This window comes from Puma concolor, chromosome A3 (genome assembly GCF_028749965.1).
Source record: "Puma concolor isolate L17-30 chromosome A3, mPumCon1.1.hap2, whole genome shotgun sequence".
In the NCBI taxonomy this organism is placed as follows: Eukaryota; Metazoa; Chordata; class Mammalia; order Carnivora; family Felidae; genus Puma; species Puma concolor.
Window position 1 is genome coordinate 58,224,249 of NC_141669.1, and position 26,543 is coordinate 58,250,791.

Here is a 26,543-nt window from a genome sequence, read left to right on the forward strand (position 1 = left end):
TTCGACACAACCAGCGACCCTGGGGAATGGAACCCTCAAGGAACAAACCTACCCAGCCTTTTTACCCCTCCAGTCCTTTAGCCAAACTGTCCCCGCTCGGGCGCGGAGCCGGCCCCTGCCGGGCAGCAGACTGGATCCCCCGTCCAGCGTCGGCCTCGCCCGCCGCCCTGACCCCGAGCCGCAGGGGTGGCAGGCTCGGGGACACCAGGGCTGGACTCTGTCCGCTAGCTCCCCACGCCCGCAGAGGCCGGAAGAGCTGCCTCGCGCCCCTGGCCCCGGCGGCCGGAGGGCCCAGGGGTGCAACCCTGGGCGCCGAGGGCCGGCGCGCCACTAGCACATCCCCGCCCGGGCCTGTTGGCCACGGCTTCTCCGCCGGGCTCTTACCCCGGTGCCGTTGTCGCACACCACCACCTTCCTGCCCTGGCTGTCCATCGTCCGCCCGGAAGAGAGCCGCCGCCGCCGAACGACCTACAGCCCCTGCTGCCCGGCCCTTTCCTCTTCCTCCTCCTCTTTCACAGCCCCTCCTTCAGCCCAACTTTCTTCCCCCAACCGGAAGTCACTGCCCGGCCCCACCCGCCATTTAAGACACAGCCCGCACGGAAGCGGTGGAGGTGGGAGGGAGGGGGCCGAGACTGGCAGCAGTACGCTCCAATAAGAGATGGAGCCTGCAACTGAGGCCCCGCCTACAACTCTGGCTTCAGCTTCTGTTCCAGCTCAGGCGTACGGGTTACCGCCCACCCAGGTTCTTCCTCACCGTTTTTAGTTCCTGGATCTTCTCCCGGCCGTAATGGCGGCAGATCTGGCGGATGCGTCGGCCAAAGGCGTTGCAGGAGTTGAGGGGGGTCGCTTACCGGTCTGCAAAAGGTGCAGGCAGGAGAAAGACCCTGGATCTGTTGCGAGATGGCAGTGGAATGTAGCGAGGAGAGACAGCCGGGAGGGCGGAGGGCATGGGAAGTAAACCTGGACTTCCCCGCTGACGACCAATGAACATGGCTTGGTGTATCATAGCTTTTAGGCCTTTTTAATGAGCAGAGCGGGGATGGATACACACACATGAAATCATGCGTTTATATTCGATGTCTCCCAATTCCAGCCCAACCCCTTTTTACCCAATTTGCTCATAGTCAAGCGAGCAGGAGTGGGTGCCTACCTTTTCGGCGTCCTCACTCACCACCTCCCTTCCAACAGCACATTGCTTCACTCTTCTTCAGTGGATGTACTTTTTTTTTTTTTTTAATTTTTTTTTCAACATTTATTTATTTTTGGGGGGACAGAGAGAGACAAAGCATGAACAGGGGAGGGGCAGAGAAAGAGGGAGACACAGAATCGGAAACAGGCTCCAGGCTCCGAGCCATCAGCCCAGAGCCTGACGCGGGGCTCGAACTCACGGACCGCGAGATCGTGACCTGGCTGAAGTCGGACGCTTAACCGACTGCGCCACCCAGGCGCCCCCAGTGGATGTACTTTTTGAACCCAGAGTCTCGGCTTTGAAATCAGACAACCCGAGTTTCAGATATGGCCCTGCCACTCAAGAATTTTGTGATTTTGGACATCTTGCTTATGCATAGGAATACTAACCTCTACTTCCATGGGTGGTTGTGAGGATAAAATGCATAAAGTATCCATTCAGTGGTGGCTATTTGTTACTAATTAAATACCTTTAAATATATAGTTCTTTCTATTTATAATGCCTTTACCTTTTTCGTCAATCAGGAGACTTCTGCTCATGCTCTAAACCCAGTTGTCACATCTATGAAGACTTTGCTGGATAACCCTCAAGATGCTCTTTACTTCACTTTCTTCACTAGTTTACCGTGGGTATGTGAATAATATTTTTGTCCTTATCACACTCAACAGATATTGGATGAGTGATATTAAAATTTATCTAGAAAAAATGCCATCATTTTTGAGAGGTGAGAACTAGAATTGTGCCTTTCATATGGCTGTACATGTACAGGGACTAGAATAAAACCTGGATCATGAGCCCTTCAGTCCAGTATTATAATACTAGGCTGCCTCTCAATTTTCACTTTGTTCTGTTCTTAGACCAGTGGTTTCTACACTGTCATAAAGGCATAGGCGACTTTATTCTAATTTAATCTTACATGGAACCTCAACATATAAAATAGATTAAAATATGCCATAATTGTTGGAAGTTTGAGAAATTAGAACAGACAGGAGTCCTCGGAAATATGTCTTCCCCGCACCTGCTTCAGTAGTGGTTAAGGTACCTCAGCCTGCTAAACAGTGCATTCGTTCACAAACTACACATCTTCCTTTTGTGGCCCCAGTGCCTAACACTGTGCCATTTTCCTCCTGGAAGTATATTTATTTGGTCTGAGCAAATTGAACTCAAACATTTCTGTGTCCTTTTAATTTTCCTCTCTATGAAATTAAATTTCAAACTTTTATTTTTTACTTTTAAGGAAATTATAATTTTTGTTTTCTTACAATTATAGAAACAATACATGCAGATGATAGAAAGTATCAACAAATATCTATTCACTACACTAATGAAAATGCAGCAAACCCCTTGATTACGCAAATTCAGATTCAGTACTATTGGTAACTGGCTCCTGCCTTCTACACCAGGCACAACCTGGTCATTTCACTTTCCTCAAAATAATGTGATCATACATTTTAAGGCAATTATTTTGGTGGGGGGAGGGGAGGGAGACTTCATTTCTAGCCTTCTGTGGCGATTTTACATACATTATTCCACACAAAAATCTTACTAGGTAAATATCCCTATTTTACACATGAGAAATGGGGGCTTTAAAAAATTAAGGTCAGGGGCGCCTGGGTGGCGCAGTCGGTTAAGCATCCGACTTCAGCCAGGTCACGATCTCGCGGTCCGTGAGTTCGAGCCCCGCGTCGGGCTCCGGGCTGATGGCTCAGAGCCTGGAGCCTGTTTCCGATTCTGTGTCTCCCTCTCTCTCTGCCCCTCCCCCGTTCATGCTCTGTCTCTCTCTGTCCCAAAAATAAATAAACGTTGAAAAAAAAAAATTAAAAAAAAAAAAAAAATTAAGGTTAGCAAGGTGGTAGGATAGAAGCTTACATAACAGAAATCAATATATTTTCATGCGTCATTAGTGAACAATCTGAAAATGAAATTAAGAAAACAATTCCATTTCCACGAACATCAGAAAACTCCAAATAAATTAAATGCAAGGCCTATACACTGAACACTGAAACATTGTTGAGAGAAATCAAAGAAGATCTAGGTAAGTAAATATACCATGTTCGTGGGTTGAACATCCATTGTTAAGATGACAGTTCTCTCCAAATTAATCTATAAATTCGAATGTAATCTCTATCAAAATCCCAACAGACTTTATTTCATTTTAGAAATTGACAAGTTTGATCCTAAAATGTATACAGAAATGCAAAAGAATCAGAATAGCCAAAACGATTTTGAAAAAGAAAAGCAGGGGCGCCTGGGTGGCGCAGTCGGTTAAGCGTCCGATTTCAGCCAGGTCACGATCTCGCGGTCCTTGAGTTCGAGCCCCGCGTCAGGCTCTGGGCTGATGGCTTAGAGCCTGGAGCCTGTTTCCGATTCTGTGTCTCCCTCTCTCTCTGCCCCTCCCCCATTCATGCTCTGTCTCTCTCTGTCCCAAATAAATAAATAAACGTTGAGAAAAAAAATTAAAAAAAAAAAAAAAAGAAAAAGAAAAGCAAAAGTGGCAGACTTCCACTGATGTCAAAACTTATTATAAAGCTATGGTAATTAAGACAATGTGGTATTGGCACAAGGATGGACGTACAGATCAATGGTACAGAATAGCCCAGAAATAAAGTCTTACATTTATGGCCAATTGATTTCCAGCAAGCGTGCTAAAACAATTCAATGGCAAAGGGTAATCTTTATTTTTTTTTAACAAATAGTGCTGGGACAATTGGATATTCTTGTATGTGGAGGATAAAAGAAGAATTTTGACCCTTATTTCACACTATACACAAAAATTAATTCAAATGGATCATAGATTTAAATTTAGAAGAGCTAAAACTCTATACATTCTGGAAGAAAGGACAAGAAAAATCTTTTGATGTTGAGGTAAGCAAAGATTGCTTGGCTACAACACCAAAATCATGATTCATAAAAAAAAAAATGATAAACTGGACTTATCAGAAGTTTAAAACTTTTTATTGATGTATTAAGAAAAAGAAAAGAAAAAAAGCCACAGACTAGGAGAAAATATTTGCAAATCATATATCTAACAAAGGACTTATATCCAGAATAAATTAAGGACAACAATAGTAAGACATATTATCTAATTTTAAAGTGGGTGAAAGATTTGAATAGACATTTCACCCAAGAAGTTTTATGAATGGCTAACAAGCACATGGAAAGATGCTCAACATCATTAATCCTTGAGGAAATACAAATGAAAACCCTAATGAGAGTGGTGGCCTGCAGGCAGCAAGGCCACAGGTGGGCTGGCTTTGGTGCCCCTCTGCCAGGTAGTCAATGCAGGGCCTCCCCAGGAACAGCTGGGACTGCAGGGCAGGCGGCCCTGCTGGTTGGTGGGAGCTGCTAGGCGAAAGCCTTGCACTCCTGCGCAGTTTCAGCATCTTCCTGCAGGGCTGCTCTGGGCAGTGGCCTTCAGCACATTGAAGCTCAAACCAAAGAACTAAAGCATGAAAGAAGATACGATTTTTAGATACTTCCAAACAAGCCATAATTATGCTGTCCATCCACTTTGCAAACCTAGCAGGTCTCATTGAAGAGGATCCTTGTTCACTTCAGCTTCCTCTTGGGACATAACTGTGGGCATGCTGCTCACCTACATGGGCGTGCAAGTCCGTCTGCGTCTTGATAGAGTGGCAGCAGTGAGAGTCCCCGTTCTGATGAACGTGGAGAACTTCTGCAGTGCAGAGCCTAAGGCAGTGTGCTTTTTAACACCATGATCAAGACTTTTTAAAAGTCGGTTGTCTTCATCATCCTCTTCACACATCAGTGGGAAAAGGTGGCCCTATTGAGTCCCCTGAAAACTCAGACCTGAAACTGGCCATCATCATGCTGATCATCCCCTTCCTCGTCAATGCTTTGATGTTTTGGATAGTGAACAACTTCAGGAGAAAGGCGAGGACGAAAGCTAAACTAGAGGAAAGGGGAGCCAATCAGGACTCAAGGGAGGAGAGCAAGGTCCACTGCCGGAGGGCTGAGTCCCACGTACAAGGAGTCGGAGTCTGCGATCCTGATCTCAACGGATGACAAGATGGAGGTGCGCAACGTGGAGGGGCACCTGCGCAGACCAATGCCCTGAAGGCTGCCGAGAAAAAGGAGCACCGCTTACTGTTGCCAGTATGATATTCCCATGCTGAGGTCAGGTTTGGGGGCCCAGCCAGCTGCCTGGTGGGCCAGCAGTCACTCCACAGTGTCCTTCCCGTCTCTCTTACTCTTCCCTGCCTCTTCTACCTCCACTCCTCTTGCTATCTCTGCTCACTCCCAGAATACTATGGGAGGACCCACCAATACTGAGGGGAACGTGGTAGTTGGAGGCATTACAGTGAGGAAAATATGCAAGTGTAAAAAAAACCATATAATGAGATACCGTATCATACCCACACTGGAATATCTGTGATCAAAAAGACAGAAAATAACACATGTTGGATGTGGAGAAACTGGAGCCCTCCATTGCTGGGGGGAAGGTACAATGGTGCAGCCACTTTGGAAAACAATTTGGTAGTTTTTGAAAAAATTTAAATATAAAATTAGCACGCCCAGCGATTCCACTCCTAAGTATATGCCCAAGAGAAATGAAAACCTATTTCCACAGACTCGTACACAAATGTTCATAGCAGCATTACTTATAACAGGCAAAATGTTAAACAATTCTAATGTCCATCAATTTGTGAATGAGTAAACTATGTGGTATATGCATACAATACAATAGTATCGAGCAATAAAAAGAAAACAATACATACTATAAACATGGATGACCCTAACAAACATTATGCCAGATGCAAAAAACTACATATTGTATAATTCCATTTATATTAAATTTCTAGAAAAAGCAAACTTGTAGATAAAGGAAGTGGATCAGTGATGGCTGGGGCTGGGATCTAGGTTTGGCTGAGAACAGGCATGAGAGAACTTTATAGGGAAATGAAAATGTTCTAAAACTAGATTTTGGTGATGGTTGCACAACTATATACATTTACTAAAAATCATCACACTGTACATTTGAGATATGTAAAATATATTTTATAATTTCAACAAAGTTGTTTTAAAAAATTAAGTTACCTGCCCAAATTCACCTAACTATAATATATCCGAACTATGATTAATCACACGCCTGGCTGACTCCAAAGCCTGAATTTTGTTTACCCTTAGGATTTTTGGAAACTCCAGATCTGTCATGAACCTTAAGCCCCACTTGGCATCCCAGTTGGGGATGACTTTCCTGGAGTAATTCTAGCATTTCACTTGGACCTGATTTATCCTCTGTGCTTAGGTGGAAATGGATTGGTATATTTTTATGGTTATAGAGTAAAACAATGTTAAAATACACTTGTATTCTTAGATATGTATCATGCTTGAATTGAAAAGGAAAACAATGTCTTCTAGTATTGAAGTAAAATAATAAAAATAATAAACTCTTTTCTCTCCAGAATTTATAGATATGAATGATTTCCACAGTATAGTTTCCTCAAAAAATTAAAAATAGAATTATCATAGATCCAGTAATTCCACTACTAGGTATTTACTCAAAGAATATGAAAACATTAATTTGAAAAGATATATGCACCTCTATTATATTGCAGCATTATTTGCAATAGCCAGTTATGGAAGCAATCCAAGTGTCCATCAATAGATGAATGTGTAAAGAAGATGTGATATATACACAGACACACACACACACGCATACACACACATATGAATATTACTCAGCCATAAAAAAGAATGAAATCTTGCCATTTTCAACAACATGGATCTAGAGGGTATAATGCTAAGTGAAATAAGTCAGTCAAAGAAAGACAAATACCATATGACTTCAGTCACAGGTGGAATTTAGGAAGCAAAACAAATGAACAAATGAAAAAAAGACAAAAAACCAGACTCTTAACTATAGAAAACAAACTGATGGTTACCAAAGGGGAAATGAGTGGGGGAATGGGTGAAACTGGTGATGGGGATCAAGGAGTGCACTTGTCATAATGAGCACTGGGTGATGCATAGAATTGTTGGACCACTGTATTGTACGCCTGAAACTAATATAATACCATCTGTTAATTACACTGGAATTAAAAATTTTTTAATTTTTTTCAAAAGAATGGTTTCCTTAAAAATACTGTGATTTGTACCTGCAGTATCTAAATTAATGAGCAAAAAATCCCCTTAGGGATGTTTTGAGTAGAACTCTAATTCACTCCAAAGATGTTTACTCATTTTAGAAACTGGTAGTGTTACCACATATATTACAGCATATTCTGTACCTGAAGAACTCAGGAAGAGGACATCCATGTCATTTATTTAATTATTTAGTTTTAAAAGTCACTAAGTCAAAAGATTTGTATTTATCCCAGAAAAGTATTTCTCCATCTTGTCAATTATCTAACCTCTTCCAGGTCATTCCCATTTGTGTTGCTAAGAGAAACGTTTATGTTAGAAGTGTTAAGTCAAATTAGATGGAAGTAAGTTAATCCATTTGAAAGTGTTTCAGACATCACATTACTACTAAATTCTTCAGCATGCCTATAAAAAATAAATGCAATCTCTTACAAAACCATGGCATCATCGTATGTAGGAAAAATTAGCAATCCGTTAGATTCCATATCACCTAACACTCAGTCCATGTTCATATTTTCCCAGTTGTCCCTACAGTGTTTACAGCTGTTTTTCTTCTAAACCAAGATCCAATCAGGCTTCATACATTGTTTTTGTTGTTACGTCTCTTTAATCTCTTAATCTAGAAAAGTCTTCTCCCTTTTTTTTCTTCATGAAATTAACTTTCTGAAGAAGTCAGATCATTTGGCTATAGAAATGTCCCATGTTCTGGATTTGTCTGATTGTTTTCTCATGGTCGATTAAATTTTAAATGACATTTATACATAACTTTGTTATAGGCAAGGTGTGTTGTATGGATATTCTTTGCTTTGTATTGATATCAGAAACAAGTGAAAATCTTGCAATACTGTAAATAGTGCTATCGTCTTGATTTAGCCGAGGAGGAGCACAATTATTATGAATACGCATGCGTGCGCGCGCGCGCGCACACACACACACACACACACACACACACACACAAGTAGGGATCTGTGATCTGTGATTCCATATCTCTGTTGGGGAAGGGAATAAATAATATGAAAGTTAATAAACTAAATGCTTTACTATCCAATTTCCTTTGTTTGTTTGTTTGTTTGTTTGTTTTTAGTAAGCTGTCTGCCCAACGTGAGGCTTGAACTCATGACCCTCACATGTTCTACCAACTGAGCCAGCCAAGCACCCTTTTCCTGACTTCATTTAGCCTCTTACTTGCTTTTGGATGCTCTGTATAACATAAGTACATCTCAGTATTGGAGGAAAATAATTCTGGAGAATTTATGTGCTTTATGATTTAATAGCTTTAAGTTATTATTTTTTTTTAATTTTTTTTTCAACGTTTTTTTTTTTTTTATTTTTGGGACAGAGAGAGACAGAGCATGAACGGGGGAGGGGCAGAGAGAGAGGGAGACACAGAATCGGAAACGGGCTCCAGGCTCTGAGCCATCAGCCCAGAGCCTGACGCGGGGCTCGAACTCACGGACCGCGAGATCGTGACCTGGCTGAAGTCGGACGCTTAACCGACTGCGCCACCCAGGCGCCTCTAAGTTATTTTTTTAATAATCAATTTGATTACTATTTTTGGCTTTTAGCTTGGAGATTTTCAACACATATAGAAGTATAGTAAAATGAACCCTATAAGCCCATAAGCTAACTTCAGCAGTTATCAGCTTTCTGCTGTTCTTGTTTCATCTGTTTCCTTTCACACACAGTTTTGCTATTCTTGTTTGCTGGAGTATTTTAAAACAAATCTCAGGCATCACGTTTTGCCTCCTTTAAATACTTTGGTATGTTTTCTAACAGATAAAGGCTTGAAAAACATAATCACAATACCATTATTATAGCCAACCAAATTAATAAATTCTTATTATCTCCTAATATTCAGTCCATATTCAGCTTTTCTCAGTGATCTCCAAAATGTCCTCTTTCATTTGTTTTTTTTCAATCAAGATCTCAATAAGGCCTGCATATTGTATTCGGTTGATATGTCTCTTAAGACTGTTTTAGTTCATGACACTTTCCTCTCTTTTCTTATACCATATTTTGGGTGAAGAAATTGGATCATTTGTCCTCTGAAATGTCCTCATTCTGGATTTGGCTGATTGTATCCATGCAATGTTGTTTTTCTTGTTCCTCAAGCCTCCATATTTTCTATAAACTGGTAGATCTAGGAGACTGATTAGATCTAGGTTCAACTATTTTGGTGAAAGTATTTCATGGGCAATGATATGTACTTCCTATCACATCACATTTGAAGAAACACAATGTGTGGATGTCCCGCAGTTAGTGATGTTAACATTATTCAGCAGATTTTGGTTTTATTCAACGATCTATTACAGAGTTCCCCAGGAGTTTGTCACTTAATGGTTTAAGCAGTCATCAATGATTGTTGCCTGTTTGGACCAGAAAACAATCAAGTATAGTTTGCCTGACCCACAATTTCTCATTTCCAAGTCTATTAGGTTTTGACCTAATTAGCCACTGCAGGTGCTTTCCAAGAGAAGAATTATAGTTTTAAAACTAGGTTCATTAAATTATTTTTAAAATAAAAAAACAAATCTCATAGGCACTTAGTGTGTATAAGCTATAGTTTTAGTTGGCATTTTAGTTGTGATATTCCTCATTAAAAAGGTTAATATTCCCTGCCCACATCTCACCATATACAGAAATTAACTTGAAATGGATCAACGATGTAAATTTAAGAGATAAAACCATGAAACTCTTTTAAAAACATAGGGAATATAAATCTTCACAACCTTGGATTAGGCAATGGTTTCTTAGATGTGATACAAAAGCACAAGCAACAAAAGAAGAAATAGATAAATTGGACTTCACCAAAACTGAAAACATTTGTGCTACAAAAGATACCATCAAGTGAATAAAAAGGCAACTCACAGAATGGGAGAAAATACTTGCAAATTATACAGCTGATAAGGGACTTGTATCTAGCATATATAAAGAACTTCTAAAATTCAATAATAAAAAATAACTAACCCAATTTTAAAAAAGGAAAAGGAGAGGGCACCTGAGTGGCTCAGTTGGTTGGGCACCTGACTCTTGATTTTGGCTCAGGTCATGATCCTAGGGTCATTGGGTCAAGCCCCACAGTGGGCTCCATGCTTAGCTTGGAGCCTGCTTGGGATTCTCTCTGTCTCTCCCTCTGCCCCTCTCCCCTGCTCACGTTCTCTCTCTTTCTCTAGGATAATTTTTAAAAAACAGGAAAAGGATTTGAATAGACATTTATGCAAAGAAGATATATAGAATGGCCAATAAACTCATGAAAAGAAGCTTAGCATGATTAGCATCAAAGAAACCATAAGGTAAATGCAAATCAAAACCACAATGAGGTTTCACTTCATACTCACCAGGATAGTTGTAATCAAAGTGGCAGATAATAACAAGCGTTGACAAGGATGTGGAGAAATTGGAAGCCTTATCCATTGCTGGTGGGAATGTTAAGTGGTATTGCTGCTTTACAAAGCAGGCTGGAAGATCCTCAAAAGGATAAACACAGTTAACATATGACTTAGCAATTCCACTTCTAGGTATATATCAGGAAAATGAAAACATATGCCCATACAAAAACTTGTACATAAATGTTCATACCAGTATTGTTCATAATAGCCAAAAAAAGTAAACAGCCCAAATGGCCATCAACCAATGAGTATACAGACAAAATATAGGGTGTCCAAATATGCATAATGGAATATTATTCATCCATAGAGAGGAGGGTAGTATGCTACACAGATGAACCTTGAAAACATGATGCTAAGTGAAAAAAGCCAGTTACAGTTCCATTTGTAATTTATGATTCCATTTATATGAAATACTCAGAATGGGCAAATCTGTAGAGACAGAAGGTAGATTATGGTTGTCTAGGACCAGGTTGGTAGGTTGTGGGGAAGGAACAGAGAAATGAGTGACTGCTAATCAGTATGCAATTTCTTTTTAGGATAATGAAATGTTCTAAAATTGCTTGTGGTAATGGTTGCACAACTCTACTGTAGTATTCACTTATTTTTTTCTAGTTTTATTGAGGTGTAATTGACATATAGTGTTGTGTATATTTTAAATAAGTGAATTTCTCCACGAAGCCTGTTTTTTAACCTTTCAGGATAAAAGCTAAAGTACTCCCCTCAGGGCCAAATTGCTCTACTATTAAGGGTGGACTAGAACTTGAATTACTGATTCTATCAGTACTCCCTCCAACCCAAAAGCTATTCTTCCTACCAAACACTCTAATGCTATGACTTAACAGCACTCTAGGTCCTAAATGCTGAGTCTTGCTTCACCAAATAAAGCTGAGATGTCTGGCATAAATAAATTGAATGGATGAATGTCAGTGTTCTTTCTAAGTTAGTTGGGGGAATGTTCTAACATATTAGGACTATAAGACTGACAAGCATGGCCACAGGGGACTTTTTAAAAGTAGAGGTTAGGGGCTAAGAATCCAGCATCATAAAGACTTGGATTTATTTAAAAAAAATTTTTTTCAATGTTTATTTATTTTTGGGACAGAGAGAGAGAGAGCATGAACGGGGGAGGGGCAGAGAGAGAGGGAGACACAGAATCAGAAACAGGCTCCAGGCTCTGAGCCATCAGCCCAGACTCTGACGCGGGGCTCGAACTCACGGACCGCGAGATCGTGATCTGGCTGAAGTCGGACGCTTAACCGACTGCGCCACCCAGGCGCCCCAAAGACTTGGATTTAAAACTTGGCTCCCCTCCTTTCAGACTCTCTGAGCAAATTGCTCAATCTCTTAAATACATTATCTTATCTGGTCCTTATATCAGGTATTGGTAGTCCCATTTTTTACAAATGAGGAAATTAAAGCTTAGCAAATTTATGTAACTAGTCAAGTTCAATTTCTGTACGTGGCAAAATGTTCATACTTTTGTCTGCCCACCTCCAAAGCTATGCCTCCTAATCACTTACAAACCACAATGGCAGCTTATTAATTTATGATGGGAGACGTATCTATTGACCAAGAGGTTTGAATCATCTCTTCAAGGTTAATTTTCCAGTTTCAAACACTTAGGAAATTTAATTAGTAACCAGAATTTTGATAGGTAAGTGTGGACTCTGAACAGAAATAATTGAGGAACTATTCTATGCAGGGAAAGTCTAGACACTTCCATCTGCTTTCCTAAAACCAGTAGGGCTCTGACTTAACCAGGTGTCGTTATTCACTCAACAGCTATGTTTAGAAGATGTACCATAAGCCAGGTCCCATTCTAGGACCTGGGCATAGTCTTGGCCTTCATGAAGCTTACATTTAGTTGGGAGAGACACACCATTAAAGAAATGAACTTAAAAACATGATGAATTCAGATAACCAAAGGGCTATAAGGAAAATAATAGAGAGTGACTTGGGATGGGGGACCCCACTCTGAGAAGATAGCACATAACCTGAGCCTTTGTATCCGTTAGGATTAGATTCAGCAGTAAGTGACAGAAAACATAGAATAAAAGTGACCTTTGGGGTGGCTGGGTAGTTTGGTCAGTTGAGCATTTGACTCTTGATTTTGGCTCAGGTCATAATCTCATGGTTCATGGATTCTAACTCCTTGTCAGGCTCTGTGCTGACAATGCAGAGCCTGCTTGGGGATTCTCTCTCTTCCTCTCTCTCTGCCCCTACTCCACTTGTGCACACGCAAAAGTGACTTTAAAAAAACCCTGATGTTTATTTCACTGCTATGTAAATGAAGTCTGTAGGTGAGAATTCTAGGGTTGAATGACATTTTTTTTTAAATTTTTTTTTCAACGTTTATTTATTTTTGGGACAGAGAGAGACAGAGCATGAACGGGGGAGGGGCAGAGAGAGAGGGACACACAGAATCGGAAACAGGCTCCAGGCTCTGAGCCATCAGCCCAGAGCCTGACGCGGGGCTCGAACTCACGGACCGCGAGATCGTGACCTGGCTGAAGTCGGACGCTTAACCAACTGCGCCACCCAGGCGCCCCGAATGACATTTTTTTTTAATGTTTATTTATTTTTGAGACAGAGCATGAGCAGGGGAGGGGCAGAGAGAGAGGGAGACACAGAATGGGAAGCAGGCTCCAGGCTCTGAGCTGTCAGCACAGAGCCTGACGCGGGGCTCGAACTCACAGACTGTGAGATGGTGACCTGAGCTGAAGTCGGACGCTTAACCGACTGAGCCACCCAGGCGCCCCAGGGTTCAATGACATTTTACAGCAACAAGGATCTAGTCTCCTATGTCTTGTTGCACCCCTTCCCCCATCCTCAGTCATGGTATCTGATGGTTGGTTGTGCTCTAGCTATCATTTCCACATGCCAGCCAGCAGAAAAGAGGAAGGGCGGGGAGGGGTATGGAAATGGTGAAGAAGGGCAAGCATCTTCCTTTTAAGAACCCTCCCTGAAAGTTGCATATGCTATTTCCAGTTCCATCTCACTGGCTAGACTTGGCTAGCCACATCTAGCTGTTAGAGAGGCTGGAAAATGGAGTCTTTGTTCTAGACAGCCATGTGCCAAGCTAAAAATTAGAGGTTCTCTTTCCAAGGAAGAGATGTTGGGGAATGAAGAGTGATCTTTGCCTTAAATGATGAGAAGGACCAGTTATGTAAATATCTGGGGGAAAGATCTTTACAGGTGAAGGAAACTGCATGTACAAAGACCCAGAGGCCAAAAAAAGAATGAGTAAATGAACGAAAGAAAGAGAGAAAGAAATGAGGTTGGTAGGTTGATTTCAAGAAACAGAAGTCTATATATCACAGTGAAGAGATTCGATTTTATTTCAGTCACAGTGGCACACTTTTGGAAGGTGTTGAGTACTGGCAGGTTTTGTTTTAAAACTGAATTTGGAGAAATGGTGAGGATATCAGTTAAGCATAAGACATTTTCTCCACTCTCTCACTAATTTCACCAAAATGAGATAAAATTTTTGTTTGCTTGTTTGTTTGTTTTTTAGGAATAAAGCCTACAGGGCAAGAAATGTGGAAAAGAGATAAAAGAAGGATGTCAGCAAATATTTGTAAGCTGGAGAGCAGAAGGAGGAATGACAGTTATAAACAAACCTCAGGAAGCTTAAAATTTAATGCCTGAGGTTGGGATGCAGGGAAAAGCAAGCTTCTTCTTTTATTTTAAATTTTTTTTTTAACGTTTATTATTTTTGGGACAGAGAGAGACAGAGCATGAACGGGGGAGGGGCAGAGAGAGAGGGAGACACAGAATCGGAAACAGGCTCCAGGCTCCGAGCCATCAGCCCAGAGCCTGACGCGGGGCTCGAACTCAGGAGCGCGAGATCGTGACCTGGCTGAAGTCGGACGCTTAACTGACTGCGCCACCCAGGCGCCCCAAAGCAAGCTTCTTCTTGAAGCAGAAACCTGAAAAGGAATTGATTAAACGTCGGTTAAAAATTAGTTGGACTCCTAAATATCCCCCTTTAGCCCTTTCAGCCAGATGACACCCTGCCCTGCCCCCCCACACCACCCCTTCTGTCATGGAATGGATTGGATGTTCTCTAGAGTGAGTTAAAGCCAAAGGGACTCTGGACTCAGGGACACACACAGCTGGGAACTACAGGGAAATTAATGGGAAATCTATATCCAAAACAGCAAGACACACAGCCTCCTTCCTACTGAACTGCTAACAAACTAGTAATCAGTTTTCATATAGATGCGGACAGCTGGGGATCGTCTAACAAAAATAGTCAAACCTCTACTAGATCACACTACAGTAATACCCACTGGTCAGCAAGCCTCAGTACCCAACACACAGCAGCCGGTCAGTTTTTCAGTGTTCCTATTTTAAATATCATTGGACAGCCTAAGATGTCAAACACTTGAGGAAAATCTCTGATACCTAAGACAAAAACCAAAACATGACAATGTAGGTAGAAGAGAACTTCTAAAAATCAATATCATTAATGTCTTTGCATCCTGAGAGGGATTAGAAAATTTTAAACAGGATAGGAGAAAAATTCAAAAGAAAGGTTGGAACATAAAGGTCAAGAAACTTTCCAGAAAGTTGAGTGAAAAGGCAGTAAAACAGAAAAATTAAATTGGAGGCTCAGGCTAGAACGTTTACTATCAGAATAATGGAATTTACAGAAAGAAAGAACAGAAAACAGAAGGAAAGAAAGAATTTGAGAAATAAGACAAGATTAATTCTAAGAACTGAGAAACAATTTTCTAGACAACATCCCATTTCTCAGAAAGTTACTAAAGGATGTACTCCTGGAAAATGGGGGCAGTTATTCAAGAAATATGAAATCAGGAGAATTAGGAGACCAGGGATTCAAAACAGAAGAAATATAAGAATTCCATGATTGGTGGTAGAACATAAATCCCAAGGAATCTGTTGTGCATCACTCTAGAGTCTGAATCAGGACAGGGTATTTCAGGAGGGAAATCTCTCTCTCCATCTCTCTGTCTCTCTCTCTCTCTCTCTCTCTCTCTCACACACACACACACACACACACACACACACACACTAGATCATCTGATATATTTTAAGACTTTGGGAGCTATAAATATGTACTTTTAGTGGAGAGTTTGGTGATAAACTAGTGATTATTTCTTAAACAGAGGGAAAACCAGACAATGATTAAATCCAGGGGAAAAAAATCTAAATTGTAATACAAAAGGAATGTCATTATGTATTCTACATGGCTCAGTATGGGTGTAACTCCCAAATAATGATCTAATCAAATATTATGATGTGTTGCTGCTAGGAGGATGGGGGAGCGTGTGTATGTTGGGAAGGAATTGTAATGGAGTTAAATGATCGTTAATAGTAGATGGTTAAGGGGTGATGTTTAAACTGGAAAAGATCAAGAAATAGCTGAAGAAGCATGCTCAGAAATAAGGAGTTAAGTATCCAAAGAAACAACTAAAAGAGTTAAAAGTAGTTGCTTTGGGGAAGCAGAAACTGAGAGTTGAGAGGGTAGGGCTGGGACCAGATGTTCATTATTATAAGCTTTGTAAAACTGACTTTTTTTTCCCCTAAAACTTTCCCAGACTATTTAATCAGGTTACTTACAATGTCCACATTCCTGAGAATACCCCATTGTAGTGACATTGTTTATTTCCAAATTTTTCTGCATTCAACTTAAAAGGTGTTTCTTCCCAAGAAACTGAACTTTTCTGTCAAGTGCGTTTGATGGAATAGGAGAAATGGCTTCATAAAATGGATTCATTGCAAACTTTCTGTATAAATCATAAAAACTAGTAAAGAAGTTCTTTTTTTTCTTAATGTTTATTTTAGTTGAGAGAGAGAGAGAGAGAGAGAGAGAGAGAGAGAGAACAGGGGAGGGGCAGAGAAAGAGAGAGACAGAATCCAAAGCAGGCTCCAGGCTCTGAGCTGTCAGCATGGAGCCTGACGCGGGGCTCGAACTCACGAACTGTGAGATCATGACCTGAGCCGAAGTTGGACACTCAACCAACCTGAGCCACCCAGGTGCCCCAGTAAAGAAGTTCTTTATTCCATCGTCACACCTTGTTTCATGAAGCATAATACATCTCATATGCTGCAGTAACAAATGCTGAAACAAGCCACTCATTGAACTTGTCCACGGTTTTCAAGTACATGTTGTCTGACAGCCACATATTCTCATCTATGTGGTTGAGAGCAGTATGAGCTAGAAACTGGTTCAGATGATGATGATGATCTTTGGATTCTGCTTTCCCAGCTGGCAAAAATTCCATCTCAAACACTGGATGATCATGGTGGCCAACAGTTACAAAGTAGAAGCTTCCAGACATTGTCTTCAATATATAGCTCCTGCAGAGAGACACCGACAATGGAGACAGCCAGTCAGTTACCCCTGCAGACCCTCACTCAGCAGCTGCTGTCAGAACTCCCTGAAAAGCATTTGACTTTTTAACCTGTGTGTGTGTGTGTGTGTGTGTGTGTGTGTGTGTAGATGTAGGTGGAATACACAGTACTAAATAATGGCTGATTTTTATTTTTATTTTTTTGCTTTTTGGCTTTATTTTTATCAAAGCTTCTTTACCCTCTGCAACATAAATTGCAATATCATAGTGGAGATACTGTATTTTGCTTAAATTAAATTTTAACCCTGGATTTGAGAGCTTTCTTAGACTTCTACGTACAATATGGAAGACACCCTAGCATAATCTCATCAGCACCACTTTACAAACTTTTGCAACTTGATTATATACGTTGTTACCTCAACTTAGCTACTTAGTGTTGATTCTTACAGGTTTCTATTTCCAAGTATAATTTTTTTTGTCCTTGAGGTTTGCTGACCTACAGGTACACAAGGACTCTTTTATTGCATAAATTTTGTTACAAGTTGTATTTAAGATCCATACTGTATGGGGCACCTGGGCGGCTCAGTTGATTGAGCAGCCAACTCCTGGTTTTGGCTCGGGTCATGGTCTTCTGGTTCACAAGACTGAGCCCTGTGTCAGGCTCTGTACTGACAGTGTGGAGCCTGCTTGGGGTTCTCTCTCTCTCCTCTCTCTCTGCCCCTCCCCCGCCTGGATGTGCCCTCTCTTTCTCAAAATAAATAAGTAAACTTACAAAAAGATCTATACTATAAGAAAATGTATAACATTTGTTATAACATTATATAACATTTTATAACATATTATAACATGTATATAAAACTAAATGCACATCCAATATAACATATATAATACAACTTGTGTCTCTAGGGTGTGTTACAAAATGACAAATAATTTTAGTGAAGATTATTAGAGGTTTTAGACAAAAGTTTTAATTTAAGAATCATTTGAATTATCTAGATAAAATGCATACAATTTGATTGAATTCAGAATTTATATACGTTTAACCTATGTAAGATACTCAACTACTTCGACACTGTGATTAAAATCTGATGGAATAGCTTGCTATGGAAAAGAAACACGAAGCTTGCAGGGGCAGTGATAAATTTAAATCTCTAATGAAAGATTAAAAAGGGATCTGTTGAATGCCCAAATCTCCCAACAGCAGCATGAGGAACAGCTTTTGTCACAAGCTGTTCCAGGCCTTGAAGCTTAACAAGCAAGTCTCAAATAAAAATATGTGAGTTTATAGAAACGAAATGGAACCTAATAAGACTAAGCACAGGCCCTGCCTCTTCCATTGGCCTGGAGGCTTATGATCTGTTTCTTCTACTTCTTGAGATTACTTATCTGTGTTATGGTCTTTGTGAGTCTAGCTGAGATCTTCACCCACATCTCCCTGGTGAAGCTGTAAGCTCTCTTCCACGATGACTCACCTCCAGACCTGGCTTTCAGATAAGGTGTAGACAGCAGGAGGACAGAGCAGGGACTTAACTCTCTGATGCCACTGTGAAAGCAACATAACAATCCTAGCAATCTAGTCTAGTGGTTTCCAACTTTTTCAGCAGGAAGATCCCTTTGAATACACTTTGCTGCTTAATTTTGGCTCTTGCTCTAAAGTGTTGCCGGGCAGAGCACACACTCTCTCTGCTCAGTTTAAGCAGGTGACTATTTGACATGTGCCCCAATAACTGTTGTGGCACACCCTGAAACAATCAGTATCACTATTATGAAATAACAGTATCACTGTTCTTTTGCAGAATATTGAAAATAGCCCTCAGCTACCTGTGACTACCTTCAGATTTGTTACAACCCCATTATTATTATTTTTTTAATTTAAAAAAATTTTTTTACATTTATTCATTTTTAGAGCAGAGAGAGACAGAGCACGAACTGGGGAGGAGGAGAGAGAGACACACAGAATCTGAAGCAGGCTTGAGTCTCTGAGCTGTCAGCATAGAGTCCGACACGGGCTGAAACCCACAAACCGTGAGATCAAGACCTGTGCTGAAGTTTGATGCTTAACTGACTGAGCCATCCAGGTGCCCCACAACCCCCTTATTTTAAAGATGAGTAAGCTGAGGCACACAGAGTTAAATGACGGAATAATGAATATAGTTATATCATGGAATATAGAATCGAGCGGGAAGCATTCTGAACCATGAATTAGAAGGCCTGACTTCTAGTCTTCTTTAGGAAGACTTAGCTTTATGACCCGGGTCAGACTTTTTATGTTTTTAGGTTTATTTATTTTGAGACAGAGAGAAAGAAAGAGGAGCAGAGAGAGAGGGAGAGAGAGAATCTCAAATAGGATCCACACTGCCAGCGCAGAGCCTGACGTGGGGCTTGAACTCACAAACTGTGAGATCGTGACCTGAGCCGAAATCAAGGGTCGGACGCTCAACTGACTGAGCCACCCTAGGTGCCCCCACTCTGATTTTTGCATTGGCGATGTTCTAAGTAGGATGAGCATTACTTGCTCCTCATATACCTGTTCCTTCCTCAGTCTCCTTCCCTTGTTTTCCTTTTCCCCTTGATTAGCAGAATAAGATTCTCCCTGTTTACCCCATGACCTGTATTAACATTTCTAGAAATGTGATCACTTCTTCATATTTGTTCAGGTAAATGTAGACATCGACACATTACACTTGAATGGAGCTCCCTATAGATTATAAATGTAATACACCGGTGCCTGAGAAAAGGTTGTCTTCGGTGCCATCATCTCTGGTGGCACAGAAACCTAAGTAGGCTCAAGTAGACTAACTCATACTGGAGACCTGTCCCATAATTTTGGGAACATGGCACTCTCGCGTAACACCTAGTGCAGAGAACTCGAACTTCCTTTTGAATATCTGCATGGTTTAATCTTGGAACGTGAAGTTGCCACAGAAACAGACCTGCTCGAACCTGTTTGGGCGTTCTTAAGGATGAATGATTGCTCTTTACTCTGGTTAAGAGGAAAGACTTTCCATTGTCGATTTGGTCTGACAATCACATTAATGTAGAAAAAGGCTTTGTGAAGCATCATAGACAGTTTTGTAAATTTTGAAGACCTCAAGGAGAAGAGTTTACTAGGGATTTGCTGCTATCAACTTTGTACAACGGAAAGGTACAATCTATTACTCATTCAGGAAGAATGGAATGAGATCACTCAGCATGTGATAGCATAACATTACTCCTGAAAATGAACACTAGTCCACTTATTGGAAGTGAAGAGGAGTCGAAGGTCTAAATAAAGCTCTAAAGAAAATCATAAAGTCTCATTCTTAGTAGGAACAGTAGCTTACTGTTTACTGAGCAACTTGTTTCTGCCACACACTATATAATAGGCCTTTTATAATTTTATTTTTTTTAAGTGTATTTATTTATTTTTGAGAGAGAGATTGGCAGAGAGAGGGAGACAGAGAATCCCAAGGGGGCTCTGCACTGTCGGTGCAGAGCCTGACACGGACTTGAAGCCATCAACTGTGAGATCATGACCCAAGCTGTTATCAAAACTTGGATGCTCAACTGATGGAGCCACCCAGGCACCTCATACACCAAGCCCTTTTTTTTTTAATTAAAAAAAATTTTTTTTCAACGTTTTTTATTTATTTTTGGGACAGAGAGAGACAGAGCATGAACGGGGGAGGGGCAGAGAGAGAGGGAGACACAGAATCGGAAACAGGCTCCAGGCTCCGAGCCATCAGCCCAGAGCCCGACGCGGGGCTCGAACTCACGGACCACGAGATCATGACCTGAGCCGAAGTCGGCCGCCCAACCGACTGAGCCACCCAGGTGCCCCAAATTAAAAATTTTTAAAGATCTTAAAAGTAGTGATATCTGAATAAAGTTGTGGATTATATCAATGTCACTTTCCTGTTTTTAATATTGAACTACATTTATGCAATGTATTATCATTGGCAAAAAAATGGATCATGGGTACATGAGCCCTTTCTATATCATTTTTTACAACTTCTTGTTAATCTATGATTATTTAAAATTTAAAAAGTTCAAAACATATCCATTGCATACACTTACGTTCCTGTATAAAATATCTAGTATTGACTTTTGTGTGGGTTTTTTTTTCATAAATACTATCATCGTGAAGTATCCTTCTGCAAACATGATTTCTCACTCAACATTCTGTTTTGAGATCCATTCAAAATTTGTATATAGACACCTAGGTGTTGTAACTACCGCATAGGATTATAATATATTAATATGTCACATTTTCTTCATCCCTCCCCAATTTATGAACATTTAGATTTTTTCAATGTTTTCTTATTACAAAGCCTGCCGTGATGAATATTCTTGTATGTGACCTGTTGTACACATGGGTAAGTTTTTCTACTGTTGTATTTCCTGTTCTTAGAGGCAATAAGGATACTAGCTATCAATGTTTATTGAGCACTGGCTATCATATTGTTATGATTGGTGAGGGACTGGGGAAGTTAACTAACTTACCAAAAGTCACACAGCCAGTAAGTGGCAGAGTCAGAATTCAAACCCATCCTGTCCAATTCTGAACCATCGTCTTTTGTTTTGTTTTGTTTGTTTGTTTGTTTGTTTTGAGAGAGATAGAGAGTACACACACAGGTGAGCAGAGGAGGGGCAGAGAGAGGAGACAGAAAATCCCAAGCAGGCTTCACGCTGTCAGCGCAGAGCCTGACATGGGGCTCAGTGCCACCAACCGTGGGATCATGACCTGAGCCGAAATCAAGAGTCTGAGGCTCAACCAACTGAGCCACCCAAGCGCCCCTGAAACCCATGTTCTCAACCACTGTGATGTGCTGCTGCCTGCATTAGTGTTCAGTGTTCAGAATTTTCTGGATATCTTCCCTGACTGTTACTGTTAATCAAGGTGTCCTCAATCTGTACTTTGCAGTTTGATCTTTCAACCTAAAATGGTGTCTTTTTATTTATTCTGGTTAATTAAATCATCTTGACTTGAGGCCATAATTTCAGCATGTTGAGATAGATACTTATTTCAAACACAAGGGTTTTTAGAGCACTTCCTGTAAAGTATTCCTGCCAAAAATGTTGAACTTGAATCTAATCAGGCTTCTAGTATTAACTTCCATTTAGAGCAAATAAAAGGAACAGAGAGATAATTAAGTGATACCATAGGGAAGCAACTGATATATGCATAATGTAGAATATTCTATAGGACAATGAACATGTTTTTTGTGACAAATCAATACCATGAAAAAAGTGTACATGTATTTGTGTGTGGATGGGGTGGACAGACTTCTCTAAATTAAAAGGAATTTAGGAGACATGACAACCAATTATATTGAGATCTTATTTGTACTTGAATTTAAATAAACCACCTTTTTAAAAAAATTATTTATCCTGAGAGAGAGAGAGAGAGAGAGAGAGAGAGAGAGAGTGCACGCACAAGCAGGAGAGAGGCAGGGAGAGAGGGAGAGATTGAGAATCCCAAGCAGACTCCAATGAGGGCCGAACCTGAACCCACCAACCCAGGCACCCCTAAATAAACCAGCTTTTTTAAATACTTATTTTTGAGAGAAAGAGACAGAGTGCAAGCAGGGAAGGGCAGAGAAAGGGGGAGACACAGAATCCGAAGCAGGCTCCAGGCTCTCAGCTGTCAGCACAGAGCCCCACTCGGGACCTTGAACTCACAAGCCATGAGATCATGACCTGAGCTGAAGTCCGACACTTAACCAACTGAGCCACCCAGGAGCTCCTGAACAAGCTTTTAAAAAAGTCACTTTTCAGGGGCACCTGGGTGGCTCAGTTGGTTGAGCATCCAACTATGGCTCAGGTCATGATCTCACGGTTCATGGGTTTGAACACCACATCGGACTCACTGCTGTTAGCCTGTCAGCAGAGCCCATTTCAGATCCTCTGTCCCCCTCTCTGCCCTTCCCTCTGCTTGTGCTCTCCCAAAAATAAATAAATATTATTTAAAAAGACATTATTGAGATGAGCAAGGAATTAGGATTTTCTGTTACTAGATGATGTAAAAGGACACTAAGGGATTATTGTTAATTTTGATAAGTGCTTTAAAAGAATTGTGGTTATGTGAAAAGATGTCCACTTTAAAAAAGAGATTGGGGGTATTTGGGTGGCTCAGTGGGTTAAGCACCCAACTCTTGATTTCGGCTCAGGTTGTGATCTCACAATTCCTGAGATCGAGACCTCCATTGGGCTCCGAGCTCACAGCACAGAGCCTGCTTGTGATTCTCTCTCTCTCTTCCTCTCTCTTTGCCCCTTCGTTACTTTCTCTGCCCCTCCCCTGCATGTGCACTCTCTCCCAAATAAATAAATAAATAAACATTTTTTTTAAAGATTTTTTTTTTGAGAGAGAGTGCAAGCAAGTGGGGGAGGGGCAGAGAGAGAGAGGGAGAGAGAAAGAATCCCAAGTAGGCTCTGAGCTGTCAGTGCGGAGCCTGAGGTGGGGCTCAAACTCACCAACTGTGAGATCTGAGCTGAAACCAAGAATCAGAAGAATAACCGACTGAGCCACCCAGGTGCCCCCCAAAAGAAAGATTCTTACCAAAGTATTTGCAGGTGGAATTATATGATGTCTGGAATTTTCTGTAAATACTCGGGGGGTGGGGTGGGTGAGGGGGGAGGTAGATACAGCAAATGGGCAAAATCACTTGACAATCACTTGACAATCACTGAATCCAGAAGATAAACACATGAGAGTTCATTACTGTTTTTTACTATTTTGCCAAAGTTTATAATAAATTTTAAAGTGTTTTTAATTATAAAGTATTAGAAAACATGGCAGGTGAGGATAAAGCTTTGAAAATAAGAGAGGGGCACCTGGGTGGCTCTGTAGGTTAACTGTCCAACTCCTGATTTCAGCCGTGGGTTTGAGCCCCACATCCAGCTCTGTGCTGACAGTGAGGATTCTCTCTCTCCCCCTCCCTCTGCCCCTCCCCTGCTTGCAAGCTTTCTCTTTCCCAAAATAAATAAAGTTAAAAAAAAAAAAAAAAGGTAAGAGAAAAAATACAGCCCATAACCCACTACTCGGAGACACTGTTAAAATTTAGATGCATTTTCTTCTACTACTTTTCTATGCATCTTTTGATTAAACTTTCATAGTGAAGATAAAAATCTTGATATAATTTTGTGTCCTTTTCCCCTTTACCTATGTAAGCATTTTATTTTTATTTTTTTTTCAACGTTTTTTATTTATTTTTGGGACAGAGAGAGACAGAGCATGAACGGTTGAAGGGCAGAGAGAGAGGGAGACACAGAATCGGAAACAGGCTCCAGGCTCCGAGCCATCAGCCCAGAGCCTGATGCGGGGCTCGAACTCACGGACCGCGAGATCGTGACCGGCTGAAGTCGGACGCTTAACCGACTGCGCCACCCAGGCGCCCCAATTTTTAATATTATCGTGAATTTTCTTAAGCATCATATGTAATGATGACATAATAGTTCGTTGAATAGTTATAGCCAGGCCGCATTTGATAATCTCTCCTCTGTGCTTACATGTCATTCTATTAAGATTTCTAATAAAGCATTTATTCTGTGTCACATTTTTTGTGTGGGGGGAGGTGCAGTCTCGTCCTATGTACTAAAACTAACACCGTGCTGCAAAATTTTAACTAATGTAAAAGAATTAATATTTTCCATAACTGAGTATATACATGATCATGATGGTGTCTGCCATGACCTGGAGCAAAGAAGGTGATACGAGATAGCACAAAGCAGCATACAATTTGCATTGAGATAATTGCCTTATAATGTGACAAAAAGCAGGCACCAAAGCAAGACTGTTTGTAGCCTAGAACATTAATAAATTAGCTTGGGGAGAATAAGATTGTCAGAGAAAAATAAAAAACCAATTCGATGAATTAATTATTAGCGTGCTATTTTATTTGTATGTAAGAGTGAAACGCCGACAGATGAGATTTATAGAATAAGGAAAACGGGAAAGAGATGAAAAAGAAAAACACTGGGAACAAAGAACTTTGTTTTCCTTAGGTAAGTGCTGCCTCAAGGTGTTAGCAACGGTTTGGGTTATGGTTTCCCTAGAAAGGTTAGCTGTGAAACATTCATAACGAGCTGTCTTTGTGTGATGTTTGCCTCTGCCCTCTGTTAGCATCTTTTGTTCGTCTTAATTAGGCCAGGAACCCACATCAAAATTTCTCCAGCGCTTACAAGTCAGAAAAGTAAACAGTTCTATTCAAATTACAGAATGGTAGACTACCCAGCTTACAATGGTCCGGATTTAGGATTTTTCTACTTGACCATGGTGCGAAAGCAACATGCATTTAGCAGAACTGTACTCGGAATTTAGAGTTTTGACCTTTTCCCAGACTAGCAACGCATGTAAGGCACTCTGGTAACGCAGGGCAGCTGCGGTGAGTGCAGGTCTTAGCCATGCGACCCCGAGAGAAAATGACCCATAGCACTTACACCCACTCTGTACCCATACCGTGATTTTGTTTTTCACTTTCAGGACAGTATCAAATAAATTACATAAGATATTCAACACTCTAGTATAAAATAGGCTTTGGGTTAGACGATTTTGTCCAGCTGTAGGCGAATGTAGGTGTTCTCAGCATGTTTAAGGTAGCCTATGCTAAGCTACCATGTTCAGTTGATTAGGCATATTCAATCTATTTTCAACTTACGATGGGTTTATTGGGATGTCCAGGAAGATCTATAGTTGCCTTGTAACTGAAAGGTGTAGGAGTAGACTTCAGGCAGAGTGTGATCAGGGACCCAAATAATGACATCAGGACTCAATTTCTCTTAATCTCTTGGTTACATTTGAATTGTGTTGGCTTTATTTCAGGCAGGCTTTTACCTTGAGGTGGTAAGATGATGTCAGCAGGGGCGCCTGGGTGACTCAGTCAAGTATTCACTCTTGATTTTGGCTCAGGTCATGATCTCGCGGTTTGTGAGTTCGAGCCCAGAGTTAGGCTCTGTGCTGACAGTGAAGAGTCTGCTTGGGATTCTGTCTCTCCCTCTCTCTTCCACTCCCCTACACTCTCTCCTCTATCTCTCTCTCAAAATAAATTAACTTAAAAAGAAAGGGGGATGGCAGCAGTTCTCCATCCTATAACATTCTGGGTTCAAAGTTAGTTGAAAAGAAGTTTCTCTCCATGTTAGGTAAATTTGGTCAAATGACCTGCCCTGAACCAATCACTGTAATCAGGGGAATGGAATTCCAATTCTTGGCTGGTCTTGGCCACAGATTGAGGGAAGGTACCTATTGCCACACATAGACTAAGAAGAGGAAGAATCCCTAAGAAGAAGTCAGATTGTGGTTACCGAAGGAAGGGGAAATGGATGTGTGCCGGACAAGCAAAGTGCCGTAGCAGGCCACCATAGTGCAACAATGATATGTATCAGTTAGGATTTTTTCAGATACAAGTAACAACAACAACAAGAAATCTAATTCTAATTGCCTTTCACAAAATAAGAAAGTAATTTCTCAACTCCTGTTCAAAAATGTGCCCAGGATTTGTTTTAATCAGATATGGTAAGACATGCAGTCATAGAAATGATCATCACGTAGGAAGAAGTTTATAC

General features: G+C 40.8%; 1 protein-coding gene, 2 long non-coding RNA genes and 1 pseudogene across 4 annotated transcripts in view; 2 read left to right on the forward strand and 2 right to left on the reverse strand.

Moving 5' to 3' along the window:
• ACTR2 (actin related protein 2) overlaps positions 1 to 556 on the reverse strand; it is a 38,888-nt gene extending 38,332 nt beyond the window's left edge. Inside the window, exon 1 of the mRNA XM_025932400.2 lies at positions 385 to 556. Coding sequence (XP_025788185.1) covers positions 385 to 432 — 48 coding nt within the window. The 5' untranslated portion in view covers positions 433 to 556. The remainder of the gene's footprint in view (positions 1 to 384) is intronic.
• Positions 557 to 596: 40 nt separating this feature from the next.
• LOC147582472 (uncharacterized) lies at positions 597 to 1,983 on the forward strand. The gene is made up of 2 exons (XR_015249162.1): positions 597 to 864; positions 1,714 to 1,983. It is a non-coding gene; the product is annotated as an uncharacterized LOC147582472 (long non-coding RNA).
• A 1,689-nt stretch (positions 1,984 to 3,672) lies between these two features.
• LOC112869661 (store-operated calcium entry regulator STIMATE pseudogene) lies at positions 3,673 to 6,083 on the forward strand (annotated as a pseudogene).
• A 4,640-nt stretch (positions 6,084 to 10,723) lies between these two features.
• Positions 10,724 to 26,543, reverse strand: part of LOC112869037 (uncharacterized) — a 53,141-nt gene continuing 37,321 nt past the window's right edge. The window contains exons 4-5 of one of the 2 annotated variants that reach the window (XR_015249160.1): positions 16,674 to 17,010; positions 10,724 to 10,752 (exon numbers count right to left, since the gene is read on the reverse strand). This is a non-coding gene — a long non-coding RNA (uncharacterized LOC112869037). Of the gene's footprint in view, positions 10,753 to 14,071; positions 14,613 to 16,673; positions 17,011 to 26,543 lie in introns of those variants that run through there. The other variant, XR_015249161.1, reaches the window with a different exon arrangement.